Genomic DNA, 26,995 nt, shown 5'->3' on the forward strand with positions numbered 1-26,995 from the left:
AGAGTGGGAGAGCAGCCTTTGAACCCGCCATTCAATCCTAGACCCTGTGTTTCTGATGGTCCTGAAGGTGGCAGAGTGTCTAGGGCGGACGCCTTCCTTCCTATTCCCGGCCCCTAACACACACACACACACACACACACACACACACACACACACTCTTTCTCTCTCCCTCTCTCTCGCTCTCTCTCTCACTCTCGCTCTCTCTCATACACACACGTATGCACACACACATGCACACACAGGTACAGACACACATACATACAGGCACACACAGAGGCACATGTGCGCACACAACACACACACACTGTGCATACTTGGGTAAAGCTGTGTCCACACCAGCTCAAGGGAGTCTGGGTAGGCTCAAGGACTGACCAGTCTGGCTTGGAGCTCTGTGCAGTGGAGAACATAGTTGGGAGCTGCAGTGACAAGGATAGAAAGTTCCAAACACAGTTACAAGGAGAGAAAGCTCCACGCAGGTAGCTGAGGTCAGAGCCAGCGAGGATTGATGGTTTCATTGGATTTAAACACGACTCTATGTCTAGTCCTCCTAGGTGCCATCCATTTCCGCCTGCATGCACACTGCCACAGGTGCAGGGCTGTGAGACCAAGGAGAGGTGGTCCAGGCCAGTGGTCAGACCTGAAGACTCCAGGCTCTGAGGCTGCGGCTCCCATCCACGGTTCCTCAGCTCCTTCTTTGCATCTGCCCTGCCAGCCCGTGCCGTGGGGCCTCCGTCCCAGTTGCGGGTGTGGCCAGGATGGTGACAGGGGAGGAGGAGGGTTTGATTCTGGGTGCCGCAGGCAGGTGGAGGTCAGCTGTGGTGCTCAGGGAGCACCCCCCACTGCCCACGGCTCCCAGCTTCCAGCCCCGCTGCCTCCCAGAGCCTCCCTGGTGCTGGCGGAATGCTTTCAGCCCTAATTTGTAAGTAAAACATCGGCTTATTTCATTGTGTGTTGCTTTCATTAATGCTTCTTTAAAAAAATTTTTATTTTAAGTGAGGTAAAAAGGGCCAGCAGCTTGCCGCAGGCATTTGGTGGGAACCCTGGTGGTGGTGGTGGGGGTGCCGTAGAGCATTCCCCACAGGGGTTGGGAGAACAGAGCAGGTGAGGTCAGGCTGGGGGTGTGGGTGAGGGTGTGCAGGCCACAGGCCAGGGCTGTGGGGCTGGGAGCTTGCTGCAGCCGAGCAGGGAGGCGGGAGCCGGGCGACCTACATCTCCGCTGTGAATCCGGCTGACTCACCCCTGGACAGTTCCCGTCCTCCTCCCTTCCTGGAGGAATGCAACCTTGGCATCAGCAGAGACACTCCATGAAAGGGGAACAGTGGGGCTGGGAGCGGCCAGGGCTGGGCCAAAGCCGAGGCCACAGAAGGCGAGTGCGAGGGTGGTGGTGAAGGTAGGGCGGGGCTTGGGCAGGGCTTGGGCAGGGCTAGGCAGGGTTTGGCAGGGCGCAATGAGGCTGAGTGCTGAGAAAGGAGAAACCCTCCTTTGCCACAAGGACTGGCCATCCTGGACCCCGGGCAGGTCAGGGGCATGGGGCAGGCACTGGCTAGCCCCTGTTGCCGTGTGCGGATGGCCAGGATCCCTCTCAGGCTCTGGGCCGGCCTGACCTCGTCGTGTGTGTGGCAGTCGGTGACCTAATTGTTGCTCAGATCACACTGGGGGAAGAACCGTAATCACATCTAGCTAGTCTTGTTTAATTCCTTCTATTAGAAATGCCATTAAATACCCTGGCATGCAGGTAGCTGGCGCTGAGGCCTGGCTCGGCGGGCTCTCTGGGCATGGCCAGCACACCCCAGCCTGGCCTGCTGGGCCCCCAGGGCAATGCCTTCCCAGTAGAAGGTGCCTCTGGCCACTGCATGCCTCGACTCTTCCTTCCTCTACATCCACTCCACCCACCAGCCACGGCCCCGTCTCCCCAACACAGCCTGGCCTGGTCTGTTCCTGCACCCGTGCCGCCCACTTTCATCTGCATCCGCCCTTAACTTTCCCCTGGTGGCCTGGCCCTAGTCAGCATTCTTACAAGCAACTGCCTCTCCAGTCAGAATCATCTTTGTGAAATCTACCCCAGAACATGCCTACTGCTATTTCTGCACACGCCCCTGTCTTGAGAAGCTGGACCTGACCTTTCTCCCCTCCTCCTCCCACCTCTTGCTTCCCATTGCCCTGTGAGACCCACTTCACACTGGGTTTGCTCCTGTCCCGTGAATAGCAGGAGCACCGCTTACCTCAGGACCTTTGCACTTGCTCATCCTTCTGCCCCAAACGTCCCCTATCAGCTCATTATCTCAGCTGGTTGGGACTTCAGCTTCACTGTAGCTCCTCAGGGAGACCCCGCTGCTCTGGCAGCCAAGAGCAGCCCTGGGCAATCGATACCTCAGCCGTGTGTTTTAAGTCTCAGCATAGCACTTACTCTCAGGTTTTTAATTTTTATTTTTAATTTGTCACCCAACTCTCCTCATGAAAATGTAAACTCCGAGAGAGCCAGGAGTTATTTGCCTTGGTCATTGTTGTGTCTCCGGCAGCTCAACTTGTGTCTGGCACAGAGAGGGTGATGGGAAACTATTTGTGAATGAATGAATTATTTAATCCTGATGGTGTTTGTCTGAGGAGGCTTTTTGCCTGGGGTAGAAGTGTGAGCTCATGAATGTGTTTCCTGGACTGGCTCTTGTGTACGAATTGCAAGACTAATTAAACTCATACATATTTGTGGAAATGCAAATATAATTTTATTTACCAATGACTGTAATAAAGGTAAATGCTCCTTACTTAAACAAACAATTCACTTTGGGAATAGAGCTGTAAACAGAAGCAATAAATAAACACTCGTTATTGAGTGCTTACTGTGTATCCTCTGAACTTTAGAAGCTGACTGTTCTCATCTTCTTCCCCCTCCATGTTGACCCATGCTCAGGAAGCCTTCCTCAGTCCGGGACTGAGGCCCGAAGCCCTCCACAAACCAGCTCTCTGAAGCAAGCCTGTGACTCCGGCCCCTGCTTGGCATCCTGACTCTGCCATCTCCCGGGTAACCTGACAAGGCACTAAACTCTCTGAGCCTCTGTGTCCTTGTCTTCAAGACAGAGCTAGACACCGCGAACCAGGAGAAGCTCCTCCTCGGGGAACTAGGAGATGCGAGCGCATTAGAATGCTGGGTGGAGAACTAGCACCCGGACAGCAAGAAAGACCTGGGAACCAGTTCTCCCTTATGATGATGATGATTACTAGATAGGCGCCCATATGACGTTTTTCCACACATTCTCATTTAGTTGCCACAAAAGCCCACGGGGTGTGTGTTGTTACTCCTGACAGGAGCTCCGGGATTCCCGTGCCCCTGGTGGTCCTCGTCCAGTGCCTGAGGATAACAGCTCAGCTCTTTGGATCCTTGTGTTGGCCCCTGGTGTCTGATCAGAGCTAAGGATCACATCCTAATTCCTTTGTTAACCCATGACCATGCCCCGGTCACCTACATCTCAGTCCTCTCACAGACTCTAGTCTCCTCTGTCCCCCGATTGTGGTCTCCCAGCGACCCTCACAATCAGATCCCCCAGCCTCCGAGAGTCCCTAATGATGATGATGCCACCCCAGCCTCAAACCAGCATAGACAGCACCTCAGGCTTCCTGACACTCTAGGTAACAGGAAGTAGTTTTCAAGGTAATCAATTTCATCACCATTCCCAGGTAAGAAAAGGCAGAGTCAGTCCCAAGACTTACTCCTGGGTTCCTGGGTGAGAACTAGGGGTTCCATCCACCTCCAAACTCCAACCTCTGGAGTAGGGGATGGATCTGGTCATGAGGTGCATAGGGGCGCACAATGGAACCCCAAGTCTGGCTGCTGGAGGCCGCCTGGAGGTTGTGTTTTTATTATACTTTGGATATCCTTTCCCTGACTTTCCCCTGTGAAGCCTGTGAAGCAGGTGAGGCAGTGGCTCTCTCCAACTCTTCCCGACCAGATGCAGCCCCTGGAAGCTGCAGTAACCCGGCGGAAGCTGCACGATGTTGCTGTGGACCAAGGAAACTTGCCCCGGGAGGTGGGAAATGGGGTGCTCTGGGCTTCCTGCTGCCTCCTGGCCCTGTTTCTCTGTCCCCAATGAGCATCACTTACAACGAAAACACGGATAATGAAGTTCATATTCCATAGAGCAAGTGACCTTAGCTGGCACCCAGCAGTAACATGGGGCTTCGTGAAGGGAGGTCCCGGGCCTGGCCAGTGCCCAGGATGCGGGTGCTCGGCTTGTGTCAGTGGGCACAAGACACGCCCTTCTGCTTGTGTGGCGTGTGGGCCTGAAGAAGATGGGCTGTGCTGGGGGCCGGGCTTGGCACAGAGAGTGTGAGGCCCTGCGGGGGGGCAGAGAAAGAGACGCTTCAGGGCCGGGGGGCGGGGAGGATGAGGCTGCTGTCCTTGGGTCCTCTCGGGAGGAGGCGCAGAGTCTCTGGGGAGGAGCAGAGACTCTGGTGCGGGGGCAGCAGCCAGGAAGAGAGGGCACCAGGTGGGGGCAGCCAGGGCAAGGAGACAGCATCGGAGCTGGTCTCCGGGGAAGGGGGCCGAGAGGGCAAGGCTGGACGCGTCTGGGCTGCGAACCCTTTTGACTTCTTCTTCTTTTTCATTTGTTATACAGCTGCAATTTATCGCAGGCTTACCAAGTTCCAGGCGCCGTGCCAAGAGCTCGGCCTGGATCACTGCATCCCATACGCAGGATCAGCCCCGTTAGCAGTTTGTATTTCCCCATTCACAAGACCAGGAAACTGAGGCTGAGCAGGCAGAGCTGCTGTGGCCAGGTCAGCCGACCCCGTGTCCCAGCCCCAGTGCTCTCCAGAGCCGACTCGCTCCCTCCCACTCAGCGAGGTTGTGTGCGGGGCTGGCGCTGGCATGACTCCATGAAGCTGGGAATAGAATAGCTGAAAGCACGTGACAGAGAACTTGAAGAACTCGCATATATTACCAGAAGGCTTGGTTGGGCCTGTCACATGCCTCTCTGTGTGCGTCTGTGTGGGTCTGTGTGACTCTCTGTGTGCTTGGGTGTGCCTATGTGTAAGCATGCGTGTCCACATGTGAATGTCTCCAAGGGAGTCTGCAAATACTTGTTTTGTCTCTGTGATTAGAGGTGTGTTCTGTGCATCCCAGTGTATCTGCGTGACCTAGTGTGTGTCTGTAGCCGTGAGTGTGACTGTATATGTGCCGGCATGTGTCAGCGTGTCTATGTGTGTCCTTGTGGGTGTGTTTGTATCTGTCAGCGTATGTGTGCCTGTGTGTGTCTGTATGTCTACAGCTGTCTGAGTGTGCACCTGTGTGTGTGTGTTTGTATCTTTGTGAGGTATGTATTTGTATATGAGTTTATATACTTGTGAGTATGTGTGTGCCTGTGTGTGCCTCTGTGAATATGTGTAGCTGTGTGTGTGTACCTGTGTGTTTCTCCATGTGTGCCTATAGCTGTATATGTGTGTGCCTGTGTGTGTCTCTGTGTATGCATGTGGCTATGTGAATATGTTTGTGCCTGTGTGTATCTTTGTGTGTCCCTGTAGCTGTGTATGTGTGTGCCTGTGTATGTCTCTGTGTGTGTCTGCAGCTGTGTCTGAGTATGTGTGTGCCTGTGTATTCCTGTGACTGTGTGAGTATGTGCGTGCCTTTGTGTGTCTGTATATTCCTGTAGCTGTGTGAATACATGTGTATCTATGTGTATCTCTGTGTATGCCTGTAGCTGTGTATGTGTGTGCATGTATGTGTCTGTGTATGCCTCTGTGTGTGCCTGCAGCTGTGTATATGTGGTCTGTGTTATGCCTTTGTTTGCCTCTGTGTGTGCCAGTAGCCATGTGAGTACATATGTGTATGCGAGTATGTGTGTGCCTGTGTGTGTCTGTGTGTGCCTCTGTGTATGTCTGTAGCTGTGTATGTGTGTGTATGTGTGTTCCTGTATATGTTTGCATATGCGCATAGCTATGTAAGCATGTATGTACTGTGTGTGTCTGTGTATCAGTGTAGCTGTGTGAGAGAGAGTGTGTGTGTGTGTGAGCCTGAGTTTGTCTATATAAGCCTGTAGCTGTGTGGTATGTGTGCGCCTGTATGTGTGTATGCCTATAGCTCTGAGAGTATATGTGTGTGTGTGCCTGTGTGTGTATCTTTGTATGCTTGTAGCTGTGTGTGCCCGTGTGTGTCTATGGGTGCCTTTGTGTATGCCTGAAGCTGTGTGTCTGTGTGTGCCTGTGTGTGTCTGTGTGGGTGCCTGTACCAAGAGCGTGAGTGTGTGTGAAGGCAGGAATACAAATGTGAGCTCAGGAAACACTTCCCACAGGTGGGCAGACACGTGCTTCCTCGCAGTGCGTCTGCAGCCCAGGCAGCGGGTTGATGAGGTGAGCCTCTGGGGTGTGGTTTCTCCCAGGAACGAGGCTGAGGCCTGTGGCCACTAGGAAGCAGGGCATGGCAGGGGACAGAGAGAGCAGCAGCATCTGGAGGAATCAGGCATGAGGGGTACGGGGACCCCTGCGCCTGCTCCCTAACTGCAATCTTTCAGGGCCTTCTAAAGTGTGGGGCTCCGGCCAGGCTCTTTGTTTCTTCTCAGCCTCCAAAGCACTTAGACACAGGTCATCCTGGGTAAGGCCGGGACCAGGTGGTCTCTGAGAACTCTGTGCCATGAGCTGTGGGGGGTGGTGCAGGTCCTGAGCCGAGGACACGGCCACCCATCCCCTAGTCAAGACCCAGAGAGCCCCGGGACCCTGGATCCTCGTGGCAAAGTGAGTTCATGCAGGGTTGGACCGGGGCGTCCACAGCCTTGAGGGGTCCCAGAGACGAGGCAGAGGAGCAGGACCCCCAAGGCTGCTTGTGAGGGTGGCTCGGGGGGCTCTGTGTGCCCAGGTCCTGGGGGCCACAGCAGAGAGCAAGTGTGGTCTCTAGCCCTGCTCCCGGATGGAGGCACGTGGGAGGGGCAGCTCCCCAGCCTCCTTCCTCTGTCTGGGAGTCTGTTCACACACGTGCCTGCACATGTGCTTGAGATGTCTTAACCCTTGGGGTGTCTCAAAGGGGAATGGGTTCTCAGGTCTATCTACGAGGGAGTTGGGGAGCTTGCCTGTCTTCATCCTGTCTCCTAGGGGAATCTGTGGCAGAATGTGAGAAAGTGCCACCGACGGCCTCACACGCGCTCAGCAACTGGAGTGGTGTCAGGTAGGCACGTGCTGGCTAGCATCGCCCATCCCCATGGACAGCAGCCGCCCAGCTGCCTGGGCCATAGTGTGGCAGAGACTCCCTCCCCATGCCTGCCTAGGCCCTGCTCAGGAGCCTGGTGGGGGACCCCAGGGAGCTGGGCCCATCTCCTGTTGATTCCTCATGTGACCCTGCCAGCCGGTCCCCTAGACCACGTTCAACATGTGGAGGGGTACACACGGTCACCGTCTCCTCACGGGCTTCAGTGGCCCAGCCTGTGGCATGGAAGGGGGTTGCCTGTGGGACCACATCCACATACTCCTACACACACATGCTCACACTCACACACACCACACACACTCGGTCAACTTTCACACTCACATACTCAGGCACTCACACACACACTTTAACAGACACATTCACACCCACCCACTCTTATACTGTCTCACTTTCACACTCACACACACTTATCCCCCCACACTCACATACACCCACTCTCATGCTCTCATTTTTACACTCACACACACTCTTTAACACATACTTGACACACGCATACATTCACGCTCACACACAACTTCACTTTTCCACTCGCACACTCAGGAACATGCATACACACACACACTCACAGGTTAAAGCACACTGATGTACTCTCACGCTCACACACTGCCTCGCTTTCCCACTTTCACACATGCTCTGATACTGCCACACACTCTCTCTCTCTCTCACAGCAGTCACCGAGAAGGCCTCTGGGTCCTGGAGCTCTGTTCCGGCCTGAGGTTTACAATGGGATGCTCTCGGTTCAAGAGAATAAGAGCAAGGGTAGCTGAGCTGACTAGGAAGCTCCAGGAGGAGGAAGTTGTGTGACTATGGAAGGACGGAGGGGGCAGAGAGAGAGTGAGAGAGACAGAGAGAGAAAGAGAGAGAGGAGAGGGAGGAGGGGAAGAAGGAGAGAAAAAAGAGACAGAGAGAGACAGAGATAGAGAAAGAAAAATGGAGAGGGGGGAGAAAGAGAGAGAGGAGAAGGAGAGGGGGAGGAAGAGAGGAAGAGAGAAAGGGAGAGAGAGAGGAGGGGGAGAAAGAAAGAAAGAGGGAGGAGGGGGAGGAAGAAAGAGAGAGGAGAGGGAGGAGAGAGAGAGAGAGACAGAGAGAAAGAGAAAGAGGAGAGGATGGGGAGGAAGAGGGAGAAAGAGAGAGAAGAGAGGGAGGGTAGAGAGAAAAAGGGAGAGAGAGGAGGGGGAGAAAGAAAGAGAGAGAGAAGGAGCGGGAGAAAGAGAGGAAGAGAGAGAAAGGAAGAGAGAGAGAGAGAGAGAAAGAGAGAGAGAGAGCACTCTGCCTCCTCTCCTGTTTAGGAAGCAGGGCGGAAAGCACAGCCTCCGCCACCCGACAGCCGCACAAGCTCCCAGCACCCGTGGTGCTCGCCCAGCATGTCTGGCGGCCACGTGCCTCCTCCCAGCAGGCCCCCGACAGACAGGCCAGTCACTCTCACTCTACCGCCATCCCCAAAGGGCCTGCGAAGCCTCATCCCTCACTGCCCACTAGCCCAGCAAGGCCACGCGGGGCAGCGCGGTACTGCAGTGCCTCTCGGGGCAGCCAGCGCGAGCCTCTCCCGACTGGCACCCGTGACTCAAACGTGCTCCCGGCAAAATCAGGCCACCCCGTCACGCCAGGAAAGCCTCAGCTTCTGAAGGGTCTGCTTGCGCCTCAGGAGGGGAACACGGGCTGAACTCATTCCTAGAGCTTCAGGGCGTCCGGTAAAGGCGAGAGGACGGCAGGCTTCCTGTTCCCCGAGGAGCTCGTGGCCATGGCTAACGCTCACTCTGCACATATACTCACTTTGCACTCCAGCATCAAAGTCCTGCCTCTGCCTGGACGTGTGGTCCATGATTGCAAACACAGGAGCCCTGTGCCCTGGAAGTGGGCTCGGTGCCCACAGGGGCCTGGGTGTCCAGAGACTCCCTCAGGCACAGAGAAAAGCAGCCAGAATGCAGGGGTCTCTGCGACACCAGGCCCGGCCTTTCCTAGACAAGCCCTGTCCTTGGCCAGTCTATGGGCTTGATGGCCCTTGGCAGGCCTGCCCAGCGTTTCTCCAGGACCTGCCTCTGGTCTTGATCAGATGAGCAGAGATTTGGCCGGGATCCTGGGGGTTGACGCAGAAGGGAGAATGCAGAAGGAGCGTTTCTTAGAACACGTCTTCTGTATATTTGTTGATCTTTAATAAGGGTTTGGCCTTGGCCTTTATGGGGTGTCTGGGCTGCCCAGGTATGAGAGGAAGATTTGATCTTTGACCTTAGGGTTGAAAGGTGAGTTGAGGGGCCCACCAGGCTCCCTCGCTGCCTCTAAACTTGTTCCCTGCCAGCCTTTTCTCCAAGCCAGCTGTTTCTACTTCTCCTCTTAGAGTTATCTGGCTGAATTGTGTCTGAATTAACAGCCTTCTCGTTAATTAGGCCTTGCTCAGGGGTGGTGTATATGGCTGCCTCACTGCGTGTTCTTTAAAGTGTGCCCACGCGTGGGTCAGTGTGCCTCCATGTACGTGCATCTGTGACTAGGTGTGTGCACGCGGCTGTCTAGAGGTGTCCGTGTGGATGTCCCTACTGGAGTGTGAACCTTTGTGCGTCACTGTGTGTCTGTCTGTTCCTGAGCACACAGGCGTGTGCCGGTAGAAATGCATGATGTCTGTGCAAAGAGGTGTGTGTGTGTTTGTGTGTGTGTGTGGTGTGTGAGTTCGTGTGTCCTCACTGTGCACAGGTGGATGTGTGTTTCCCGAACTTCCGTAGAAGACAGTGTGGACCAAGGCTGGGACTCGCAAGGCTCCGGGTTCCCCATCTGTAGCAGGAAGGCTGCGGAAGAGCTGAAATCTCTCTTGATTTCCTTCCATAAAGGGAGCTGCTGTCATGGAAATGGGGTGGGCTTGAGAACGTGACGAATTTGGGTACACATCGTGGCTCGGCGTCTCGCTAGCACATCGCCTCTGTGGAGCTCTTGCGCTTGGAGCTTCCATTCCTGGGGCATTCAAAGGGACACAGTGACATCTCTGCCTCTGCGGTGCCGTAAGCATTTAATGAGATGAAAGAAACACTATGCGTGGGTCACTGTTGCTCCCGTTGCGCCTTAAGTCCTTGTGTCCCGGGCATCTTGACTCTGAGCGTGCGGGGCGGGCAGATCTCCCTGGCCTGAAGGAAATGCACGGCAGCATAGGAAGTTGAGACTCCAGAGGCTTCTGTGTCTATGTCACCTCTTCCACTTGGCTTGTTCCATCTTTACGCTCACTCTCAGAGGTGGGGTGAGCAGGGGGCATCACAGCGGTCCGAGAGAGAAAGAAGCTGAGACTTGGAGCGAAGGACTTTGGCATGCACCCACCATCTGGTAGGGCCAGAACCTGGGCTCTTACTCTGGATGTGCCAGCAGGTCCAGGGTCCTGAGTGCTCAGCACAGCCTGCTCCGAGCGAGGACCCAGGCTTCCCTGAATCTGTCAGGTCCCAAAAGAGGAGCCTGTACAGGCTAATCCTCCACTGCAGGACTGAGTGGAATGAGCCCTTTTGCAGAGGCAACACTGGGAGTTTTGGTGAAGGTTGTCTGGTCAGGCCCAGAGTTTGCCCCGATCCACCTGCAAAAGGCCAATTCCACCCCTCACATGCCCACAATCGAGGGTTATGTGCCAGACCCAAACCGGACCCCTTGCTATAGTAATTGCCCTTTTTTTGGAGTGACGTTGGCCATTCTGACAAACAGAATCTCAGGGCATGTGGGCTGCTAGGGAGAGACGGAGCGTCTCTCATTTCACCTTGTGCAGGTTTATGGGAAAACAGACTGACCATTGCTTATGGGGCTGGATGCCCTTTGGTGGGGGTGTGGGGCCTCCCACAAGCCAGGCCCCAGAAATCATCCTGCCCTTCCCTGGCTCTCCAGTGCCTGTTCCGAGCCTGCCCGCTCTGCTGTATCCTGGTGGGATTTGACCAGGTTGTAATTTTCCTTCATGATCCCTTTCCCATTTCTCTGTACAGAAAAGGTATCAAGAGCACCTGGTTGCAAGAGGGATAAAAAGCGGTCACGTATAGGAAAGCATGTTACAGATGAAAATGCTGAATGGAAGGCATGCCATAATATAAATGAAATATATAATTTAAACAGTCAGGCTCCCATCTCTAAGAAGCATGGTTTGACTTTAAATGACCCAAGCACCTCAGAACCTAGGGTTACACACGTATGTTCTCACATAGGGCTTATTTTGGAATATAATGTCCTTTATGGTAGGTACTATGATCCATAGGATTATATAATATCTTACGACACGGCCAGATTCCGAGCACAGAGAAGAGTGGAATCAAAATCAGTCGGCATTAGGCTATTTTGGCATTCGAAACACAGCCCCAGATTTGTGATTTTTAACAGCTGAAGCTGGGAGGGAGAAAACTAAAAATATGGATGGGGAAGCTATCTCCACAGACCGGCAATGTGGCCAGCCGGGTGGGGGGGGGATCCGTGGGAAGGCAGAAACCCCAAGAATAGGTCTGGGGGAGGGGAGAAACAGGGGGAGGGGGAAGGGGCAAGGCGGTGGACGAGTCTGGCTGCGTGAAGATTGTTCCTGCTATTGATGAAGCCAGATGAAGAGCTATAGGGCTTGCTGTGGCCCCTGTGTCTGCTGATTAGCTGGAGATTATATTGATGATGTAATAAAAATTCACTTTGTCTATTAAGTTTCACCAGGACAATCAGGAGAGATTAGATAAAAAAAAATCAGAGGACACGAATAATAGAAAGGAGGAGGGAAGCGGGGCCTCATTCCCTGCCATGCCCCCCTGCCTGTCTCCCCTTAACCCAGCCCAGACCCCCTCTCTATCCCGGGGCATAATCAGAAAGACCCCAGCCCAGCACCCTGGGAAATCTGCTCTGGAAAAATCCCCCAAGCCATGCCAGGAGAATCGACTGACCGTGTTTAATATTTGATTAGACCTTTGGCATTGCGGCCTCCTGGGCCCGCCAGGCCCACAGAGAGACAGGCGGGGTCAGCAGCGCACAGTGGCCCGGGACCCCCACAGCCTGGTTCTGGGAGCCGCAGCTTTAGGTCCTGCCCCTGCAGACAGCCACAGTGGCCCTTTGCCCAGGTCTCTGTGCCTCCCTCTGGCCCGGTCTATGCCAGAAATTCTCCCGGTCCCAGACACCCTGGCAGCCCCACCAGCCCTTAGAAATGATTTCTTGAAGCTACTGGCTAAACTCTGAAAAGTCCCCATACAAGGTGTCTGTCAGCAGCAATAGGAACACAGTCATGTCTGTTGGCCACCAGGGACACCTCTGCCGGCTTCGATTCATCAGAGCTGCAAGGGGCAAGAATTTGAAAAAAGAGGGATGGGAGGGCACTTTGGGTTGGCGAACATAGTCCTGTGAAGACCGGCAAGCCAGAGACCCACCCCCCACTCTGGGATTTGAAACCTGGGGATACCAGCGGGGAGAAGAGAGGAGGATGGATGACCGTGGCTGAGAGGGTGCTGGAAGAGCACACGGGACGGAAGCTGAGTCCGCAGTGGCTCCAGCCCTGTGACTCTGGCCGGTCTGCGGCAAATTCCTCTTTGCAAGAGGGCATTTCCTTCCCCAAAGAGCCAGTCCCGAACACTCCTGTGTTCTAGGGTCTCCCACAGTCCCCTCATCTAGCGCTTCCCCTCTGGGTTGGATTTCCCTCCTGTTATTTGCTCCTTGGCAGTTCTTGGGCTGCCGGGGACCTCCAGCACCCTTGCCTGGGTGTCTTGTCAAGACCAGAAGACACTTTTTCCTAGACAACCTACTGTATAAAACCATTGCCAGGGCAGCAGGGACCACCCTGGGGCTTCCTGTCCCCTCTCAGGTGCTTTCTGGTCACTCCTGAGCTGCGGGCATGGAGGAAAGGAGGAAGGTGAGGGACACATTTCGATCTCCAGAGCCCTTTGTATTGCAGGAACGGGGTGCATTCTGTGAAGGGAGCATGTGGGGCTGAGCTCGAGGCTGGCCCCAGACTGGGAACACGGCCGTGGGTTTAACGAGTCCATGATAACTCCTCAGCTCAGTGGGCTGCATGCTGCGGGGGCCACCGAAGGACAGGATGACTTGCAGGTGGGCTATGTGCGTGTCTAAGGCCCCTCTGCTGTCCACCGCATGCCCCTCTGCTGGTCTGCTGGCTCCACTGTGGGAGAAACGCCTTTATCTGTCAGCCTGAGGACGAGACTGGACTGCATTGGGGCCGAAACTCTTTGCCCTTGTGGACGCGAACAGACCTCACAGCACATGAACTGCTTCGCTGCTCCGTGCTGGCTGGTTTCGGGTCCCGGACTTGGCCTCTGTCACGCTTCTTTGGCTGGGGCCCGAGGGCAGGGTATCTGTCTGGTGACTTCTCCTGGGGGCGTCCTAGCTTCCCCACACAGGGCATTTGCAGTGGGCCACTTCCTGTGTGTTTTTGCCACTTGCTATGACACTCCGCTTTTTCGTGGTACATGAGGGTGTGTTCTCATCCTTCAGGGGAGAGCATGGTGCTCAGAAAGACCTGAGCCACAGAGGAATCTGGGTGTCCTTAATTGTGTCATTGTCTCTGCCCCACCAGATTCTGAGAGGGCATTTGCACCCAGCAATCTGGCCCCTGCAACCTCTCGGCTCCACACGGCCGGCGTCTGCTCCTGCACTCCCGTCTCTTCTCTCAGCGGTCAGATCTGGCCTTCCTTGCGGTCACCCGAGGTAGCCCAGGAACAAGGTGCTGTCCTCCTGTCTCTGGGACCACTGGCCAAGCTGCCCCACGCCAAGGCTCGCCCCGCATGCCTCATTCCAGCGGGTTTCCAAACTTGTCCAATGCAATCACAACAGATTTGACTTTAAGATAAATCTAATGATTTGTTTATGAAATAATCAAGATGAGAGTTAAGAGGAAGGTCTTATTTTTTTAATAAAAAGACTTAGAAAAATGGGACAAGAAAGCAAGGTCTGGAATGAGCTGGTAGGAGCCCCTGCTCTGATGGTGGGTTGGGAGCACCCACGCCTCAGCTGAAACCGGGTGGCTAGTGTGCCTAGGAGTCACTCATGGGTAGATCCTCCACCCAGGGGTGTCTCATTAGACACAGGACTGGGTGTGCCTGAGCGTGAGCATGAGTGTGTGTGTGTGTGTGTGTGTGTGTGTGTGTGAGTGTGTGTGTTTTCTGGGGGGCATCTGAAGGCTGTTTTGCAGAAGTTAGGGACCTAGCACTTTGGAGGTTGAACCCATGTCAGGCGGGTCCTACTAGGAAAGATTCTAGTGACCCCCATATATAGAAAGAAGAACATCACCTCCACCAAACCTTAAACTGATGATTCATTTTTGAACTGAAACAGAACTCACATGGGTACTGAAATGACCACATTTCCTGGAATTTCCAATTACTCGTTCTTAGGTGCATCTACTGGTGCCCCAGATCCAGATCCCAATGACCCAGGGAGGGGCGTGCCCCAGTGTCCTGGGCTGCCTTTCCTGCGGGGCATCTCCTGCACACGAGGAGCTGCGTCTCAGCCCCAGAGGACCGGGGAGTGGGGCACGGAGACTGGAGCTCTGCAGCCGGGACTGCGGCAGGAGGGAGCCAGGAGCAAGCGCTTTGGCATCAGGGGCCTGCATTGCGCTCCCGTGCGGAAAGTTCTCCCTCTCACCGTCAGAGGGCAGGCGACTGCTGGAGGAGAGGGGAGGCTCCCACAGTCACAGTTTGGGGGCCCTCTCTGGGGCACAGAATGGGCCTAAATAAGGGGTCTGACTCCTAGGCACCCCACAATTCTTTTAGAGCTCTTAGACCCAGACTTAGGCTGAGGAGGGAGAGTGTTCTTCTCACACCCTTTGCGGCCATGCCTCACGGGCCCAGAGGTCGGGGGGACTGTCCCTTTGCTGGGGCTCATAGAGGCAGGGGGAGCTGTTTTTGCTGGGGAGGAAGCAGAGAGCTGGAAAGGCCCCTGGGACCCAGGGCTGGGGTAATGGGCATCTTGGGAGCACTCTGAGCATGCACATAGCTGACCCCTTGCAATCCTAGGGGTGGGGACATAGGGAGATGGAGGGAGGGTCACACATGGCCCATCTGTCTGCCTAGACTGACATCCTATGGGAAGGAATGGCCAGACAGCCACAGGAAGCCTCCTCTCCACCTTCCAACCAAAGGCATCCCCTCTGGAGGGCATCTCTCCCACTGGCCGCTAGCTCCTGACCATGCAGGCTTGCCTCTAAAGCAACCTTCCTGTCCAGCTGTCTCAGGAGGCTTGGAAACAGACAGAGGGGAGCTGAAGACTTGCAGCTCCCAGACCAGCTCTCTTTCCGCTGTCCCACTCTGGGGAGCTCCTGACCCCAGCGGTCCTCGCCTTTCCATTCCTTCTTCAGAACACCCTTCAGGTGTTGTCTAGGGCTGCCCGGAGCATCTAAAACCCCCAGAACAGGAGGCTCCAGTGGGTAAGGGAGTGATGAGTCAGGGGTGTGTGAGGACGCATGGCCTCTCCTTTCCCCACTACTCATAACAGGGTGGGGATAGAGCTTTGGGGAGCAGGCAGCAGAGCAATGGAACCTTACTGTTCCCACTGTCCATGCTGATAGATCCTGAGCCTTCCTAGCTCTGCTCCCAAGAATCCAATGACCATGAGTGATTTGATTTGGTGCCTTGCCCCCTGAGGGGGTCCCCCCCTCCATGACAGAATGCTGATGGGAATCCCTGGGGCTGGCATTCCACCACACCACTGGGGACACTGCTTCAGGCTCACACCACCCCTGCCCGAGATAACTCTTCCCAGCGGCGTGAGGATGCTCTCTGGGCCCCATCCGGTGAGGCCACATCAAGCCAAGTATTGATCTGATAGGAAGACAGGGATATCTTGGGTGGATAATGGTCAGGGGATCCTATTTCCTTCTTTTCCTGTTCAGAGAACACCTCTCCTCCGCCTCACCCTGTGGAAAGCTGAGGCCGGATGGAACGTGCTCTCAGCGGTCACCGGGGGACGCCTCCATCTCCCCTGGTCTCCTTCCAGGACTGGAAGATTTTGAAGCCTTTGGGAGCAAGGTCCCCCTCTCCCACCACGACAAGCACTCCCAGCAGCTTCGCCTACCCGTATATTCTTAGAACCAGTCAATATGATGAATTTTACATGGGCATAATTTCCTGCATTGCCGGGGAGCCCTCCCAGGCTTGGCCATCAGCAGCGACATGATACAGTTTCTGGTTATATTGGTCAACCAAGATATTGATATTATTAATAATGGATATCTATATGCTGACCTTTGTCCACACAACTGAATCACTTTGGGCTGGCTGTCACATTTCTTTAAGAGGTATTGATAAGCCCATTACTGGAAGGGCATGTACAAATCTTAGGTGTATGTTTTTCACTCACCTTCAAGGATCTCCTCTGAAATCTATGCTGGTCGTATGAGCTGGTGTGGGGATGGTGTGGGGTGCAAGGGGAAACCTGTGTGCAAGGGCTTGTGGGGTGAGTGTGTGTGGGTGTGTGTGTATGGGAGAGTGCATATGCATGTGTGCCTGAAGGTATGTGTGCGAGTCTGTCTTGAACACCAGCCCTTTTAGAGCTGATCAAATAGTCAATTAGAGCATTATAGGGAGGTAGCAGAATCAGAGAGTTCCTACAAATACACTATGATGTAGTGTTTGATCTTTGGATGCCTCTTGTCTCCTAGGACTTGCGCAGGAGGCTTGACTTTATAAGGATATTATTAGGTTGATGCCTCGTTCTCTCAATGTACCTGCCAGGCAAAGAGACGGCACTCACCAGGAACAGTCTGGAGAGGGCCAGGCTTGGGGAGGGCGAGCAGGCCATGCTGCAGGCATGGCCTTGAGGGGGAGGGATGTTGCTTCCAGCCTCGGTCTCTTTATCCGTGTATTGGCAGCAATGAATCTGGCTCCACTTTCTTAAGGCCAAACAGAGGAGGTCAATTCAGCTCAACCTGTCAACCTTCCTACTGACACCCCTAACCCTAAGAATGCTTGCAGTGAAGGGGAGTCCCACTGCTGAAGGGAAGGGCTCTGTGGGGTGCGCACTTTGTGTGTTCAATGGTATGTGTTGACCCGAAATCATATTGATATCACTTGTGATTGCTGCTATTCCTATGTGCACTGATAGTTGTACTAGGGAGACAGTGTCCCTCCATCACAGAGGTCTACACTGATTTCTTCTTCTTCGCCATGTTTGGACCCAGACACACTGTGAGCCCGGGGGAGCCTTCTTACTTGTCCCTGTAAAGGGAAACCAGCTAGCAAGAGAGATCTTTTGGATCCTCAGACATAGTGTATGAATAAACCAGACATGGATTAATTAGGTGTGACTGCATCATTAAATTAGAATAATGAACAAACAGCCACGTATGGCATTCAAATCTGCCTAGAATGACTCCAAGGGTTGCTTTCAAGTAAGTCACCTGTCAGTTTGTGGGTTTTGGGGACTCTGGAGAGGGACATTCCTGTTAGAGCTTGAGAAGTGGATTCTTTAGGTACTGCGTACCCCAGACAAGGGCACCTGGACTCCACCACAGAATCTAAACAATGGCTTGGTTCGATACAGCATCATCTATGCATGCTTTAGCAGCGAGCATTCCTCAGAGTGAAATACGGCGATGGCACAGGTGCTCAAGAGACAGGAGGGAGAAGTTCTGAGGTGTGGGCAGTGGATGTGAAATGTATCGATCAATATTTATGTGGAAGTGCAAACTATATCATAGGTACACAGGAGTGTGTGCACAAACACTCAACACACACACACACACACACACACACACACACACCACACCATGTGTCTTTCTATGCATTCTTCCTGATGTCCACACACCTCATTTTAGCCCAGAGGACAGGAAAGCGAGTCGTGTCCTTTTATAAGCATTGCTGACTGCCACTTGCCCCCCGCCCTGGGTAAGCAACACCCTCCATGGTCCTCATCTCAGGGCAGAGGAGCTGAGCTGCTGCCAGGGTCACTTGTCTTTCAACAAAGAGGATGGCAGCCAATAGCAAAGAGAGAAAGCTGTGGGCTGGCCTAACGCACGGGGCTTTGTAAGTCAGATCTGTAAAGGATCTGGAAACCTTTGATCTGGAGCTACTCTTAACAAAGGTGATAATTAATTACCGAAGAGTGTGCAGCAATAAAGTAACCATCATGGTCGGTTTATGCGCTGTCCAGAGTCGGCCTTCAGAAGTCTCCGTCGATTAAACTCTTGTTGCAGGCCAGCTCATTATCAATTTTTTCCCCTCGAGCTTTGATCAATATTTTTGACGGTTCCCTCCTCACAGAGCCAGAACTCCGTCTGTCTCCACGAGGGCACCCATTTATTTACGCCTTGCAGATGGCCACGTAGGTTTGTTCCTGAGCTGAGCTGCTGGGAATCGCTCTGTTGGAGAGCTTCTGTCAGCTCCTGTTGGAGGGGGCGCTCAGGGGAGAGCAAGAGAAACCAAATGTGCAGTGAGTGCAAGGGGAATGTTCCTAGGGATGTAGGGCCCTGGAAGAGCTTCTTCAGCTCCCTAAGGGTCTCAGAAAAGAGCACAGGAACTCAGGGGCTGCCCCCTGTTTCTGGGGAAACTCCTAAGGGCAGGGCTCTGGCTAGAGCCTATTCCTCCCAAGGAAATGGGAGCTGTGGTGGATCCTTAGGGCAAGCACATCAACTCTGGAAATGCCTAGGACACCATATTTGTCTACTCTTGTCATTTTGCCTTCTTTTAAGTGCAAGTGGAACAAAGGTCTCCCTTTCTAGGTATCCCTTTAGGTTTAGGAGGGCATCCTGGCAAGGAGCAAGAGGAAAAGAGGGAGAAAAAGGATGATGGTGAAAGAACTACGGCTCAACTGTGACAGGAAGGGGGGCTGGGGGACTCTGTTCCATTCTCTTGGTTATTCGGGTCAGATCTGGTGGTCTCTAGGATTATTGGGGGAGCTTGTGTATTTAAAGGCTTGCACAGAAAAACCAATGTTTGAAGAGCTAAAGTGCATCCCCTGGGGAGAGCCGGAACAGAGGGCAGCCAGGTCTTTGCCACACCCTGCTTGCCTTCAGGGAAAAATGCAGCTCTCTCTCTGCCTGTAGGGCTAACTCTGATTTGGCCAAGGCCGCCGCCTCTCTCTCTCTCTCTCTCTCTCTCTCCCCCCCCCCCCCTTCCCCTATCACATCAATCACCCCTTCCCACCATGTGTGCGTGTGTACATGAGCACATGTGCAAACACTACTAGAAGAATGTAGGAGCACTGTCAAGGGGCAGCAGGTAGGGCGGGACTGGTGTGACTGAAGGGAACTGTGACTACAGAGAACTGGGCTCCATGACTGGCTACTCAGAGCCCAAATGAAAGGACATTTCTAAAATGAGGCGATAAGTGTACAAAAGTGGGTAAGTCTTGAAAGAGGAAGGCTGGGTGCACATACTCAGGCCTGTTCTCCCAGGTGAGGATATTGGGTGAATAACCAAAAGCACACCTCCTCTCCACGACAGAACAGAGGTAGACACATGCAAGTCAGGAGTTCCTAGGTAGAGCTTCAATGTAATCCCAGGACAGCTGCGGCTCTCCTCGGATTCCTTCCTTCTCCCCAACAACCACCTCCCTACTCATGCATATAGCCTTGAAGATGAAACTATTCCTGACATCATCTTCATGACAGTTGCATTTGTCATCTCTTCTCCAGACACACACACACACACACACACACACGCACACACACACCTCACACCATCGCCTACACAGACTGCATCTTCTCTCCTCTTCTCCCCTCACCCTCCAGTACCCACAGACACACACGGATTTTCACACCCTCTAGCTCTTCTCTTCACATGTCACATGGGGTTTCCCTTCCAAGTTCAGAAGCTGTTGCGGTTTCAGTCACTGTCAACCAGTGTTCCCAATTTCCGGCTGGCATTTTTGCCTTATAACTCGCAGTGGTCTTTTTTCTCTCTCTCTCTCTCTCTCTTTCTTTCTTTCTTTCTTTCTTTCTTTCTTTCTTTCTTTCTTTCTTTCTTTCGCTGCCTACACTATTGGGCTTCATTTTCTGTTGCCTCTGCCCCTCCTCTCTAGCCTGCCTCCTCCAAATCCTCTTCAGAGAGAGCTCGCTTTCATCAGTTTGGAAACTGATCCCCTCCTGGTGACATGGAAGGTGTGAGCTATGTAGTAGTTCCCCCAAATCCATACAAAGCAAGTGAGAGCAACTCTTCTCTCAGCCAAGGAAGAGGCTGCCCAGCATCTTCTCGGGCTTCACTGGGAAGCCTCCTCTCCCATCCATGTCTACAAATCACGAAAGTAAGAATGATGGTGTGAGGACCAACAGTGCCAGCCAGGCTTAAGTGGCCAGAGGGTGGCCAGATCCGTGGGTATCAGGAATGTGTCTGGAAACCAGCTCTTTTAAAAGCACTTCATGAAGAGCCTACAGGGAAGGCGGGGGGAGAGGGTGGATTTGGGGGACGAGGCATAACCATGGCATAAGCTTTTGTAATACGTTTTCCTTTGGGTTGCTTTTAAGCTATGGTTTCACTCAAGAAAAGCTTTTCTTTTGTTTATTTTGTTTTGTATTTGAGAAGCCACAAACATCCAGCCAACTGGAGCAGGTGGAGACAGTGAAAGTATGCCAAGTGGGTTCTTTCAACCCAATCTAGAATTCCCATTAAAGCAGGGGGTGGTGTGTGTGGGGGGGAGAAAGATGGTTAACATCCCCCTTGTTGACTGCAGGGAAATATAGGCCAGCTCCGGTTCCCATATGTGCGGGATGTGCTTAGTCATGCTTGCACATGGGTACATAGACGTGTACATGTGCATATTAATTTGCCTGTGTGTGCTGATTTTGAGGATGTCTGTTAAAAAGAGAAATGAAAGTGTACACCAGCCGCAAGAGAAATCCCACTAGTTTCTCTTCAATAAACCAAAAATTGCCCATTTTTCTTTTTCTTTTAAATAGAATACATCTGGAATTTGGAAGCTTTTCACTGTAGGGGTGAGGTGTGTTGCTTTGGTTTAGTTGAGTTTCATAATGATTACTAGCGCTCATTTCCTTTAGTGAAATTTACGTTTTGAAATTCTTGTCTTCTTACACCTCTTCCATTTCCCTTATTTATTTCTCACAGAGCAAATCCTTCTATAAAGACTATAGGTGTAGGTCCAGTCACTGTATGAATTGGATTTTTATTTTTCAAAGTAATTGTTTTTTTTTAGTTCATCTTAATCGAGCAGATGTCCACAATAATACTTAGGTATAATATAATAATAATAAGAAGAAGAAGACTCATTTGAAAATGGAGATGAGATAGAGTCTCTCTGGCTTTAATTTTTCTATTTAAAGGAAAAAAACCCAGCAAGCCCTCTCAGCTAAAATCAAGCGGTAGAAATTCGATGTTCTGAGACTGTTCAATTGCAAATGGAAATACAAGACACAATCTTACAAAGAAGGTCACATATCATCAAAACATAATCATAAACCCTTGTCTTTCCCTTTCTCCCAACTCCATCCTAAATCGAGGGGCTTCGGGTACTTCCCATACAGGTTCTGCTGATATGAGAGTCTGTGCATCCAGGGAGAGCATATTTTCCAATGCTGTTACTCTCGGGAGCACAATCCACAGAAGGTTCTATTACTGTCCCCACCCTTCCTCTGAATGGAGTTTGAAAGTATAAAGGACTAGAGTTCCTGCAGCTATGGCTCCTGACTCCTGACATGGAAGCCCCCCCGGGCTGCCAGAAGAGTAGGTTTTCCTCCATGTAGCCAGGGAAATCTCAATGCAGAAGTGGTTACCCAGGCACAGATCTGTTCCGACTGGTTAACAAGAGGGACTGTGATGTGGACTTGGCTGTTTAGATTAAAATGCATCGCAGGCTCCGGGAACAAGCACACATCAGTAGTAAAGGCTGTTTAAACCTTTGGGGACAGCCCTATGTTTAGATTACATTAATTCATAAATATTATACTAAATACCACTTAAATTGGACTTAAATGACTTCAAAGATAATGCATTATAATATGGCTATCCAGAGAGCACTAGTCTTTATGTGTCCCAGTAACTCAGTCTTTGCTGCCTCCTATTCTGCTAAGACAAGACCAAAGTTATGAATGGATTTCTGGCTTGTTCATCTGAGGATCTGTGTGTGCTAGGAGGCATGGGTATGTGACTGTGTGGATGTATTTTCAGCCACTGCCTCTGTATGTTTGCCAGAAAATAGGAAGAAAAGAGAAAGAAATAAAAAAGTGAGAGGAGGGAAGGATTAGACTAGTGGGTGACCTGTTCCTTTCTCCAAGGGAGAAAAATTCTATAGGAAGAGGCAAAATTGGTCCTCGAGTCACTTCTATTTCCTTCCTGGGAGTTTTCCCTTCTCTCTCCTCTTTAATCAATGCTACAGTGTCTTTCTCTTTGGAGCCCAGCAAACAATCTTTTCCGAAGTGCCTCTAATGGGAGAGGAAAAAAGACTCACTCTGAGTTAGCCTCAAGAGTTTGCATTAAACTGGGCTTTCTGCTTTGGGTGTTATTTGATCAAATTTAATTTTTTTGGCTTGCTTGCTCTCTTTGCTTTGCACCTAGATCCACCCCCCAGTTGCTTCGATCTCCAAGGGGTGAACTTAGCTTTACAGTAATTACCCCAGCCCACAACTGCTGTTTGTTGCCTCCCTGACCCAATAGCCTTTCTCTGATATGGCTGGGTTTGCTCCACAACATCCACCCACTCCCTCCTCCACAGACTCCCAATTTGACTGGAGTAATTGCCTTTTAAGGTTCACTCTACGCATGGCAGGTATTCCATTAACCCTTAGAACTCCTTCCTTCTTTAGTTATCTGAAATGCCAAGTGGCCAAAGAATGGATACCCACCTGAAAACTCATGCGTTTAATTTAATTTTTACTTCCTTTCTTAAAACACACACACACACACACACACACACAAAGTACACCTCAATTCCATTCATATGCTATTTAAACTGGAGGTCAGTATCCTGACATGTCTTTCAATTTTATCCCCAGTATGATTCATTAGAAGTTAGAAATTCAAGAAGGGGAGAAAAGCAGTCACAAATCTGCCCTGAAACCAGGCTTAACAAAGGCATGTTTCTATCCCTAGCCTCATGTTGTTAATTCAGAGTTGAGGAAAATCTAGAAGCCAAATGTAGCTCTCATTCTTTAAGCCTCATCATGCTTTTTGACTTAACGGTAATTAATCACCAACGGCAAGCGAGTAATTTTTTTTTAAGATGGCCAGAGGCTTATTTTATCAGGATTAGCTAATAAATCAGCCTATATCACTAAAGGAGGAGTTCAAACTCTTCGAGCTCTGAATAAACCAGCCCTTGGAAACTGTCTTATTTATTCAGCTAGCCTGGAGCACCCAGGCACTATAAGAGACATTGTGACTCAACCTCGCTTATAAAAATCAGAGGGAATGAGGAGCTGGAAGTTTCATAGGGAAAAATACATGCTCAATCTCTAAAGGGTAAGCTGCGACAAGGAGGTACCCAGCATGCCCGAACCAACAGGCCTTCCTGCCACTGACTAAGCCAGTTTAGGGTGAAGGATTATTTAGGAAATGAAGTTTAGTTTGTCCTAGGCATCCTAGCCAGGTGTGTGTGTGTGTGTGTGTGTGTGTGTGTGGTGTGTGGTGTGTGTATATGTGTGTGTGTATCATAATCTCCTCTACCTTTCTGAGGTTAATGATGAGAATCTGACTTCTTTGCTATAATATGAAGAGTCCAAATAACATCCGAGAAAGAGTGATGATACCAGCAAAGGGAGGTTGATAGAAATCAAAGAATATCATTGAAGTTTTTCTTCATTGGAAATAAAGAAGCAAATAAAGTGCCCCAATCCAAATAGCCTAAGAAGCTCGGTTCTTTACAACTATCTTTGTGGGTTCTGATATTTTCTTTTCAACTTCAAAATCTTAGATTGCCACAAGAACTGATTGCTAGGATGAGCAATAAATTTCTCTGCCTATGCTTTTAATTTTCATCATTACTATTTTAAAATCTGAGAACACATTAGAATGACAAAGGTTTGATGTAAACCTTGATTAGTTTCTAGGGAGCTTGATTGGAAAGGGGAAAAAACCCTATAAAGATATGGTTGACTTGAGGAGGGGGGGAAAGAAACAAATATTATCTGGGAGACTGCTCCACCATTCCACCTTTCCAATCTCTCTTCTGAACAGACAGACATTTTCTCCATATTGGATAAAGGTTGGTTTCTTTCTCCATCACGGCCCCCACCCTCATCCCACCCCCAACAAACCCAGTATCTTTCCATTCTGCTGTGTTTTTGTGCAACTCAACATGCCATTAACTTTAAGATTTATTCCTCAGCAGGCAAGCTCGAAGATGCTAAAGCCAATAAAAACTGCTCTCTGGGACTCCAACTATGAAGAGTTTTGAGCTCTGCTTAGTATTCGGGTGGAGGGAGGGCTGGAAAGGGGGGAGGCTGTGATAGTGAAAACCACTGCTGCTTAGAGAGCCAGACAGCTCTGCGCTCTGCACCTAATGTGCAGGACGATCAGCTCTGTTCATAGCCCATTTGTGGCTAAGAATGAGACTGGTTTCTGTGTGGTGGTGGTGGTGGTGGTGGTGGTGGTGGTGTGTGTGTATGCGCGTGTGTGCGTGTGTGCATGCGCGTGCGCACACATGTGCATGTGCAAACGTGTGTTTTCATCATTAAAACCACCAGGCTAACATAGCATCCTCAGTGGCACTCCACACCACTGTTTATCAAAAACGGAACATCCACACACATCCCCTACAACTTCCTTCGACCGGTGCTTCTTCCCTGCCTGACGATCAATCTCTCTCAGAAAGCATTTAACTTGTCCACACAGCTCCAGCCCCAATGAATCCCTGCTGTACATCCTATATATTACTGTTAGGGAGCGGAGCACCGGGCTAATTTCGTCACCCACCAGCCACCCACACACATTCTACAACTGAACACGTTTGGGGCTCTGCCTTAGAGATAATAAAACAAGAAGAAAACAGAAAGGCTGCAGACAATTCCTATGACCACTTTCCTAAAAAGTTGCTTGGTTTTAATTATTTGATTATTCTGTGTACCCCCCCTTTCCCCAAGCACTCACTAGCAACGATTGTTTCAAGGGAGAGAAATAATGTACTAGAAACCTCTCTGAATGGTGAGTTTGGGATAATTTAGGGTGCACCCTTCAAATGCATATCCTGCTCACAGATTTTTCCTCCCCAACCCCCGATTTCCTAAGAAGGGGATCATCTTGGCTTCACCGACCCTCCCCCTCACTCCACCCAGGGGATGACTGATTCCTTGTTAATTCTTTCCTTAGGTTTTGTCCCTCCTTCCTTCAAACATCCAAACCTCCCCCCTCCCCCACCACTCAGACCACAGCCGGATTATCGAAGCACAGAGCTCGACAGGGAGAGTTTACTGTTCGATTGAGGGCGAAATAAAAAAAAATCTCTTTGAATGTGTCGCCTCTCTCATTTTTTTTAGACGGCCGCGCTCCTAATACTCTGGCCCGAGCAGGGAAGGCGATCGGCTCCTTTAGAGATTTCAGCACCACCGCGGTGGACAGCACCCGGCATCCCGGCCAGCTCAAGCCCTGGCGAGTCTGAACCGCGTCCCGGGCTCTGCCGGTGCAGCTGTCACCTACCCCAATCTTTCTCTCAAGTCGCTGTCTCAAAAAAAAAAAAAAAGGGCAACACCTCCCCCCTCCCGAAAAAGACCCCCAACAACCAAAAACCATGCCCCGTTTCCCCCTCGATCTCCGGTCTCTTTTCGTTTGCTTCATCTTCTGCTCCCGCGGCTCTCCTCCCCACGGCCCCGCTTCGACCAGTTCCTCGCCCCAGACCCAGCCTTGCCCCGGCGCGAACAGCTCCCCGCGCACCCCAGTCCGGGTCCGGGGCTGCCCGAGCGCCTCGCTGCTGCTCGGCGCCCGACCCGAGCATCCCTCTCGCGCCGTCCCCCGCGGGTCCGCTCCTTCTCCCCGGCAAAGTTGGGACGGAAAGGTGCACTCACCTTTGTGCATGCCTGTGAACCTGTCCTTCAGAACCGTGAGCTCGTAGATCTTGCCGAACTCCTCGAAGAGGGGCTTGAGGTCCTTCTCATCCAGGTTGCGGGGGATCTGCCCAATGAACAGCTTGATGGCATCGTGGTCCTTCATGGGAATGGTCGACGGGTTCCCCGGGCTGTGGCTTAATCCGTTCATGTGCCCGGCGCTGCCCGGGCTGCCGCCGAGCCCGTTGGTACTGAGGCTTGCGTTGTCAGCCTGTCCGTTTGCTAACGTGGCCATCTTTATATACATAGAGAAAAAATCTTCTTTCCTTTTATTCTTTCTCGCTCGCACTCTCCCTCTCCCTCGCTCGCTCTGGCTCACACACGCACACGCATACGCACACTCGGGCTCTCTCTCTCTCCCCCTCGGTTTCTCTACACCTCGCTCTCCTCTCGCTCTCTGCTCGCTCGCTCGCTCTCTCTCTCTTTCTCTTCTCTCGCTCGCTCGCTCGCCGCGCTCGCGCGCTCTCTCTCTGCTCTCCCCCCTCTCTCTCTCCCACCCTCTCCTCTCTCCCTCTCCCTCTCTCTCTCTTTCTCTCTCTCTTGCTCGCTCGCTCGGATCTGATTCCCCCTCCCTTTTCTTTCTTTTTCTTTCTTTTTTCCTTTCTTTTCTTTTCTTTCTTTCTTTTTCTTTCTTTCTTTCTTTTTTTTTTTAAACAAGGAACAGACAGGCTCCCTGTCCTTTCCGTTTAAACAGGCTGGACCGGTTCAAGTTCCCCGTCTGCCCAGGGGTGGGGGGCGGCGGGCGTGCGCGCGCGGAGGAGGAGCGGGGGCGCGGGGCGGCGGGCGGGCGCTCGGCGGGCCCGGGAGCCGGGGGGGAGCTGCCGCGCGGCGGCGGGCGGCGGCCGGGAGCTGCGAGGCGCGGGGCGGCGCCGTCCCCGCCGCGCCTCCCCCGCCGCCAG

General features: G+C 52.1%; 1 protein-coding gene across 50 annotated transcripts in view; it reads right to left on the reverse strand.

Moving 5' to 3' along the window:
- The window catches only part of CELF4 (CUGBP Elav-like family member 4), a 278,309-nt gene extending 251,658 nt beyond the window's left edge, over positions 1-26,651 (reverse strand). For 8 of the 50 annotated variants that reach the window (XM_056138328.1, XM_056138317.1, XM_056138326.1 and 5 more), the window contains exon 1: positions 26,058-26,640. In XM_056138328.1, the coding sequence (XP_055994303.1) occupies positions 26,058-26,343 (286 nt within the window). In that variant the 5' untranslated portion in view covers positions 26,344-26,640. Of the gene's footprint in view, positions 1-26,057 lie in introns of all 50 variants that reach the window. The other 42 variants (XM_056138292.1, XM_056138290.1, XM_056138286.1 and 39 more) reach the window with 13 other exon arrangements.
- Between the last annotated feature and the right edge of the window lie 344 nt (positions 26,652-26,995).

Source organism: Sorex fumeus, unplaced genomic scaffold (genome assembly GCF_029834395.1).
Source record: "Sorex fumeus unplaced genomic scaffold, SorFum_2.1 ptg000128l, whole genome shotgun sequence".
NCBI lineage: Eukaryota > Metazoa > Chordata > Mammalia > Eulipotyphla > Soricidae > Sorex > Sorex fumeus.